Source organism: Garra rufa, chromosome 2 (genome assembly GCF_049309525.1).
Source record: "Garra rufa chromosome 2, GarRuf1.0, whole genome shotgun sequence".
NCBI lineage: Eukaryota > Metazoa > Chordata > Actinopteri > Cypriniformes > Cyprinidae > Garra > Garra rufa.
In genome coordinates, this window is record NC_133362.1 from 55123028 (window position 1) to 55132064 (window position 9037).

The 9037-nt window shown below is 35.9% G+C and overlaps 1 protein-coding gene across 1 annotated transcript; it reads right to left on the reverse strand.

The window, feature by feature from the left end:
• Positions 1-1268: 1268 nt before the first annotated feature.
• On the reverse strand, positions 1269-8334 carry LOC141325617 (uncharacterized). The gene is made up of 2 exons (XM_073834393.1): positions 7761-8334; positions 1269-4483 (listed from the first exon to the last, which is right to left on the reverse strand). The coding sequence occupies exons 1-2, from the start codon at positions 8134-8136 to the stop codon at positions 3177-3179; spliced, it is 1683 nt and encodes a 560-aa protein (XP_073690494.1). The 5' UTR covers positions 8137-8334; the 3' UTR covers positions 1269-3176.
• Positions 8335-9037: the final 703 nt, after the last annotated feature.

The window sequence follows — 9037 nt, forward strand, 5'->3', positions numbered from 1 at the left end:
TTATGTAAGGCCATTACATGTAATCAGTTACTCCCCAACACTGCATATATATATATATATATATATATATATATATATATATATATATTTATGTGCAGCTTCATGACAACATTTTACTGGAGACCCAGCTGACACAATCAATCATCAGACACATCATTCTATAACACACCGGGGTGTGTACACAATTTTCAAGTTGACTCATTTGGTGCCCACCTTTACACTGAAATGGGGATGACTATTTTAGCACATTGTTTAAAGAAGTCCCCAGTGACGCTGTATTTAGATGCTGCAGGCAGTGTCATCTCCAGTGTACCGAATCAAAAAAATTAGAATACTGTACAATGCTCTGACCTTACCAGGAAGAGGAAGAGATGCCCACTATTGTCAGTTAGCAAAATGTCTTCTAAACATTCTGTGCCCCTTATTGAAACTGTCCACTTATTCCACTGTGTAAATACACTGTGTAGAGACAGATTACAGCTGGTCTCTAATGCAAGCAGTTCTTCTGTCTGTCAACAAAGAATCAGTACTTGCATACCTTTAAAGTGTGCATGCAATCTGCAAAATGATCAGACCAGAGATCAGATCTAAGACCATCTTGTATCAGTGCGCGCGGCACACGTAATTGAAGCCGTCTCTGCTTTTCACAGGAAAACCAGTGATAAAGGCTTGGAAACCTTTGCTATGTGTGGCCGATGCCGTGGAGATCTTCAAGGCCCTGTGTTTTGCACTGCTTTCAAGATACGTCACTGCTAGTGTATCAAGCATTGTAGTATATTTGCAGGACATAATAGATTTCCCAAACTGGGAAGTTGATGAAACAGCATCTATTACAATCAATGGTGGTTCTCCTTACAGTAGACTCTTCCAAAACATCTTTGATTCCGTTCTGAACACTTTGGAAGAGGAAACAGATGAGGAATGCCAACCAAATACATACTACTGCCCAGGTGATGTTGTATTTCGCTCCAAACAGACAAATGCATTGTTTTTCATATTGGCAGCTATTTACATTGTTTGTTTTAGTCTGCATTAAACGTAGGTAAGTCTTGAGCAAGTCTCAAGTACCTACCATCAAGTCTCAAACAAGTCCAGGAACAAAAATAAATCAAGCAATTAGAGTCAAGTACCAAACAAGAACAAGCATATTTTACATTTGCCACCTTTTTTATTTTTCTTTAGAAATTATAAATATATAAATATATATTCTCAATTATACATTTGAAATAATAGTAGTTTAAATATAATTTTTTGAAAATAGATATATAAAATATAGATGCTACTTTTAAATACAAAATAAAAAATGCCAGTAGGTGGTGGCAAATTACAGTTTTAATGAGTGACTAATGCATTTATTTAAATGGATCATTCAAATGATTCAAGTGAACAGTTGATTCATCTATGAACAAAACATACGATCTCTGCCTCGGTTCCCAGACCCTTGGCCCTGCTTATCCTCTCCGTCTCCATCGCCATCTGCTCAGCCTCTGTCTAGCGACCCCCTGGAGTCGTCAGCCCTTCCTCCACCATGGCTCCTCTATCTGTCGGCTCTGCCGGGGGCTACAATCATGGTTGCGACCTGGCTCCTCTCTCCGTCTGATCCACCTTGGACCCTTCTGTCTCCTCCTTAGCTCCTCCCTCTGTCGGATCCGGCCTGGACTCTGTTGATCATCCTCCCCCGAAGCCTCCTCCTGCATAGACTTTGTTTCCCAGCCCTCTCCATTCTTTTGTTCTTCCTACCAGTCCACTTTTTTCTTCATTCCTTGTCTACGGCAAGTTGCGCCTTCGGGAGGGGGGAATAATGTTACACCCCCATCATTCTCTCTGTCTTGATTTCTCCCATATACCCATATTTGGTTTTCCTGTCATATAGTTATTCCCATCATCTTTCTTTGTCTGGTTAACCTGTCTTTATTATTTGATTTGTGTTCGGTGTTCTGGTGTCCGGCTGCAAGGTTACCTCTTGTGTGTTCCTACCATTCCTGTCTGTGAATTTCCCTGCCTGTGGATTATTAGTAAAGACGTTGCTTTTGACTCAAGGGGTAAGGTCTTCAACCTTTAGCCAAAAAAGTTAAATGGCTAATGCTGCTGCTTCGGCGGTATGCAGGGAAGGAGACCAGAGGCTGTTTAGTTTGATTAAATGTCAACAGAGGTGATGGGTTCATTATGCTAAATAAACAGCTTTTGTGGGGAAACAGCTCATCATTTAATAAATAGAATCAAAAACCAGAGCTCTTGACAAAACCGACTGAAGCCAAACGAAACAATATTACTACTGCACAATCATCCCCAATGGATTCAAATATTGCGCTTTCCAAAACGGCACAGGTGAGTAACAAGAAGCAATGGGCCAACCCACATTGTACAGTGGCCCACAGGGAAATCACATTGGTTGTTGTATCTACTTTCATAATGATACTGTACAGTCTGTAGTCTCTAGTCTCATATATTGTCTGTGGTACATGTTTTCTAACACCAGTCAGCAGTAATGCTCATAATTTCACTGTATGCAAAAAAATACTAAGACAATAAAGGCTTTTAATTCAATTACATTTATATTATTTAGATATTTCGAACAAAACCTAAAACATCATGGCTTTCAACTATTAAAAGCTAAAATATTTTTTTTTCTTATGTAAATACAATCAGTTGACCGCAATGTTGTAAAATATTAAATGTAAATATAATGTATTAATAAAAAAGTAACATTTAATAATGACTCAAGCAAAATGATCATTACCGAAAGTAAAAGAGAAACTAATGAGACTGATCTCTCTCCTACTAATTTACAAGAAGGGATGGGTATACATATACATGCCAGACCAGTATGTGTAAATCTGCCAGAGATACACACAAGATTGAAAAAAAAAAAAAGATTGTTTCTGCATGACTGTATATAGCAGATGACGAATAAAACGCTTCCCACATGCAGTTAAATGATACGGTTATTGTCCAGTGTGGATCCAAATGTACTGAACACTTATAAGGTTTCTCTCCAGGGTAAAACATCTTATGCGTTTTCAAATGTACTGACTGACTAAATCTCTTGATGCAGTTTGAACACTAAAGGTTTCTCTCCAGTGTGGTTCTTCTCATGTATTTTTAGATATGATGACTGGTTAAAACTTTTGTTGCAGTGTGAACACTTATAAGGTTTCTCTCCAGTGTGGATCCTCTCATGTGTTTTCAAATGTACTGACTGATGAAATGTCTTGTTGCAGTTTGAACAATAAAGGTTTCTCTCCAGTGTGGTTCATCTCATGTATTTTTAGATATGATGACTGGTTAAATTTCTTGTTGCAGTGTGAGCATTTATAAGGTTTCTCTCCAGTGTGAATCCTCTCATGTATTTTCAGATATGATGACTGGTTAAAACTTTTGTTGCAGTGTGAACACTTATAAGGTTTCTCTCCAGTGTGGATCATCTCATGCCTTTTCAAATTTTCTGACTGACTAAATCTCTTGTTGCAGTTTGAACACTTAAAAGGTTTCTCTCCAGTGTGGATCCTCTCATGTGTTTTCAGGTCTCCTGACTGACTAAATCGCTTGTTGCAGTGTGAGCATTCATAAGATTTCTCTCTAGTGTGGATCCTCTCATGTATTTTTAGATATGATGACTGGTTAAATCTCCTGTTGCAGTGTGAACACTCATAAGGTTTCTCTCCAGTGTGGTTCATCTCATGTATTTTTAGATTTGATGACTGGTTAAATCTCTTGTTGCAGTGTGAGCATTTATAAGGTTTCTCTCCAGTGTGAATCCTCTCATGTATTTTCAGATATGATGACTGGTTAAAACTTTTGTTGCAGTGTGAACACTTATAAGGTTTCTCTCCAGTGTGGATCATCTCATGCCTTTTCAAATGTTCTGACTGACTAAATCTCTTGTTGCAGTGTGAACACTTAAAAGGTTTCTCTCCAGTGTGGATCCTCTCATGTGTTTTCAGGTCTCCTGACTGACTAAATCGCTTGTTGCAGTGTGAGCATTCATAAGATTTCTCTCTAGTGTGGATCCTCTTATGCAGTTTTAAATAAGTTACCGAAATAGAAATCTTTTCACACTTTGAACACATGCATTCTCTCACACCAGTATTTATGTTCTCATATACTTTCAAACTTTGTAGATGGCAAAATCTCTTACCACACAAATGGCATGAATGTGGCTTCACCTTTGTATGAACTTTCAAGTGATTACTCAGACCTGAAGCTGCTAAATACACGTTACCACATTGATCACATGTGTGCTGCTTCTCTCTATTGTGGATGTCCATGTGCTCCTTGAATGGTTTCTCTCCAGTATGAGTTTTCATGTGACGCTCAAGATCTCTTTTTCTTGTGAAACTCTTTCCACACTGAGTGCAGGTGCAACATTTCCTTAAATCTTTCTGTTTGACTTGAGAGCAACTCAAAGGTTTTCCTGTTTTGAAATGATTTTTCTCCTCAACTTGACTTGATTCTTCATTCTCCTCTTTTTCTTTAATCGACTCTGAAATGAAAGTAAAATGATTCATATTTAGGAACTTGTTATAAGCTGAAAAACATGAACAAACTAACATTTGAGAGCAGTGCCAATAAGTCCTACAGATGGTGGCGCCAGAAGCAGATTTGGTAGAGCTGGTGTGTGGGATATCAAAAATAATGATCATTTAAAGTAGAGATCGACCGATTTGGATTTTTCTATAACCGATGCCGATGTTTAGAGGTCAGCGTCAGTCGATTGCCGATTATGCGCTACCGATTTTTTGGCTGACTTTTAGGGTCGATATCTTGTAGTTATCCCCTTTATTTGCATGCTAAAATGTGACACTAATAATAAGTGGATGCACAACATCTCTAAACTTAACATCATGAACACTGACTTGAACCATCTCTCAGATCTTAAGTTTGTGCATTGCACAGTATTAACATAAAAGATTTAACCAAAGTTAACCAAACAAATCAAACTGACCAAGTATTAAATATGTAAAACAGATAATATAAAAAAGTAACTAAACTAAAAGTATAAGAGCTGAGATTAAGGTTGTAAATATAAAATTAAGGCTATAAAGTGGGCCACTCACAATGATGCATGGACAGTCGGTGCTTCTGACTGACGGCCTGTAAGTACATAAAGAATTCAGTACTGCCTATTGAATGCGCGTTTTGAGCAATGTTTAAACTGGATTATTTTAGAGCTTTAAAGAGCTGTAAATAGTTGTATGAAATACTTAAAAGTCATTGAAAAGTTCTTGAATTTCTCTCCCAAAATGTTGTACAAACCCTGAAACTAATGATGTAATAGCACTTTAGTATTTCTGCCGCATTACCACGACTTTAGTTAACACTACTGTTTCTGTATCAGCCTTGTAGGGCTGGGCCGATAAACGATATCATATCGAATCGCGATAAAATTTATGTTAACAACGATGATAAGCTCTAGACATTTTTTGCTCGATATGGATTAATCTAAGAGCCAATCACACAGCAGAAATATGCGACAACAACCAATCAGCGTGCAGCGTGCGTGTGCACGTCAAAGTACAGAGTTCATTTCCTACCGCACTTTGCAAAGCAAACTTAAAGGTTGTATCAGTTATTTCTAGCCTGAAACATAAAGTGTCAAATTCAGCTGAACTTTCTTCACGATCCGCTCGCTGCCTGCCCCATAAATTGTCTGTGAAAAAACCGCGTCTCTCTGGTCAGCCTAGGGTCCGAGATATGCCAAAAAAACAAAAGGCACTACCAACCTTTCCTACTGGTGCTGGGATGTGAGGGAGGCGGAGCGAAAGTCCACAACACCAAACCCCTGACGCTGATTGGTTGGAACACTGTTTGTTTATCTGTGGAAAGGTTGGTAGTGCCGATTGTTTTTTTGGCATATCTCGGACCCTAGGCTGACCAGAGAGACGCGGTTTTTTCACAGACAATTTATGGGGCAGGCAGCGAGCGGATCGTGAAGAAAGATCAGCTGAAATTGACACTTTATGTTTAAGGTTAGAAATCGCTGATACAACCTTTAACACCAGGACGACAAAAAAAAAAAAGAGAGTGGAGTGAAACTAACCTCGAGTTATTATCCAAAAGATGTTGAAATTGTCAACAAAAAAGGTAGCACGAATTCCATTATATAAGTGGTTTGGCTATCTAAAAAGTGGCGCGATTGTTAAAACTGAAACCGAAAGCAAAAAACGCACACGCATTCAAAAGCAATTTTAATCCCCCTTGTTTAGAGAGTGACTCCCCAATGCACGCAAATTAGGCTACATGACATATCTAGGCTGTTATTAGTATGTAGGCTATAATAGGTTGTGCATGTCTATAGCTCTGTATCATGCTTGAAATATTCGGTCTCAATTTGCACTTTGAATATTTAGAGAGTAGCCTACTTTGATTATGGCTGAATTATCTGCACTTAATACGATTAAGAAAGAACTCTGTCGTAATTTTTTGTTATTTATACTGTAGAGTGTTTCAAAATGCAGTGGTTGCCTATAATTTAAATAGCTCAACCTATAATAGAGAAAATAAACAAATAAATAAATAAATAATTGTTACAAATTATGTTTTTACAATCATTTTATGTTTACATTTTGTACATTTACTCTCATTTACCATACTCCGTCACAACTTTTATTTTTTAAAATTTTTTTAGTAAGGTGTTTTAAGTTTTAAGGCCAAATCTGTAATCTGTTTTTGTTAATAAACTATACTTTAAAATGTAGTTCAATGAACCCTTTACTTTGTGTGGCTTTAGTCATTGTTGGGATACTATTTTAAAGCTGGCAACATCAACAGCTTATATCGAAATATATATCGTTATCGTTCAATATGGGGAAAAAATTATCGAGATTACATTTTTGCCATATCGCCCAGCCCTACAGCCTTGTTTGATCTGTTCATAAAATAATTCACTTTCTGTGAAGCCTGCATTTATAATACTTTATAAGAGTATTCTTGAGGAATTATAATGAATTCATGATGCATTATAAAAATCTTATAGTATGTTGTATCATCTCGTATCATCATGTTTCAGATGAATGTGTAACATGACACATTTGTATTATCAGTTTGATTATTTTGAGGGTACCCTTTAGACAGCTTTTGATAAGTAACTCTGCAACTGCATGACAGCTAATTATTATTAGTATTATGCTAAATATATTCTAACACCATATTTTGATGGATCCCCAAAAGACAAACTAATATGTAACTTTGCAAGTATGTGAATTTTCTACCTAGCCTAAGTCTACTAATTCTAGACTTATAATAATAATAAAGGAGTGTTAGTTGACATGTAGTTGGAAAGTTGCTTATAGTTAATAGAGTAGGGGACCATCAAAATAAAACTAAAATATAATGTAAAAAATACATGTGATATGATATAATACATTATAAATTACGTAGATTTAATATTCCGTCAATTGTGTCTTATAAATAATTACAATCTTAGGTTAGAACCACAAATACTCAAGTATTATAATGTATTAAAATTGTTATAATTATTCATGAGATGATATAACTTAGTTTTTTTTATATAATGCATTATGTGTTCATTATAATGCCTTAAAAATACCATTGTAATGTATTATGAATGGGGCTTCATCGAAAGTGTTACTGCCCCCATATATACTTTTCAACAAACTGATCCCCTTTAAAACTTGTTTCTATTACAGTTAACTAAATCTAAAACTGCTGTAAGTATTATTAAAGCTCATTATGAAGTATTATGAAAGCCTGATGTACCACAAACAGTCACTAAAGATGAATGAAGATAAAACACCAACCTCCATGTTCCACAAGTTTTATTCTCAAAGGTTCTGGTTCCTCCTGATTTATTTTCAAAGGTTCTGGTTCCACAAGTTTTATTCTCAAAGCTTCTGGTTCCTCCTGATTTATTCTCAAAGGTTCTGGTTCCTCCTGTTTTATTCTAAAATGTTCTGGTTCCACAAGTTTTATTTTTAAAAGTTCTGGTTCCTCATGTTTTATTTTCAAAGGCTCTGGTTCCTCATGTTTTATTTTCAAAGGCTCTGGTTCCTCATGTTTTATTTTCAAAGGCTCTGGTTCCTCCTGATTTATTTTCAAAGGCTCTGGTTCCTCGTGTTTTATTCTCCAGATTTCTAGTTCACTCGTGTTCTCCTCACTCTCTACTTTAATAAACATCTTCGCAGCAGCAGATCTCAGTTCAGCTCATACTTCTCCAGATATTCCTGCTTGCTTCAAAACCTAGTCACAGATATAAGGATGAGAATAGCAAAGGTATTTACTGATCTGATTCAAAACTGTACTTTTCTGTTTACAGAAACTACATTTCTCACAGATTGTACTATAAACAGAATCAAACAAAACAACAGAGAGCGCAGTGTAACTAATCTTCTTCTTATGTTTAATGGTGTTTGTCAAACAGAAGTTAGTGTGTTAGTGCCACCCGCTGGACTGGAGTGAGAAGCGCCGAAAGGAGGAAAATAATGCGGGTGAAATGACTTTGTTATAAGGTGCGCTGTTGTTTTTCTTTAAAAAGCCGATCTGCACAAATAAATGAAAATGACTTAAAGTTATAGACTTGCATCATGGTATTGAGCATCAACAGTCTTTGATAGTGAATATAAGAGGAGAAAAACACACTGACCTGATTAAGATATTTCACATAAAATAGTCCACAAGAGAAAATGATAGTTGAATTTATAAAAAATAAATAACCCCGTTGAAATTGATTCCTAACACTGTTCTTTACTGAATGATCCCATACGATAAAAATAAATAAATTTTAAAATGTACTTTGAAATATATTTCAAAATATACAAAAATTGGCCAAAAAATATATTTACAGAAATATATTTTCTACAAATAAATTTTTTGGCTATTTTTTGTATATTTTTGAAAATATGTTTTTAAAAATATATTTTAAAATCATAAAAAAATATATTTTGCCCTCCATATATTTCAGTCCAAGAAAATACATTCACATCTAACATTTTTTTAAGCAACTCTTTATTTGATGTCTAAAACATGTACAGCTTTCAAGCAGTCTCTGTTCCCCCAGCTTAGAATTCACTCCAATCCC

Coding starts and splice junctions, on each gene's coding strand:
- LOC141325617 (XM_073834393.1), bottom strand. CDS start 8,136: ATGTTTATTAAAGTAGAGAGTGAGGAGAACACGAGTGAACTAGAAATC. Junction 4,484..7,760: donor AAAACTTGTGGAACATGGAG/GTTGGTGTTTTA, acceptor CTTTCATTTCAG/AGTCGATTAAAGAAAAAGAG.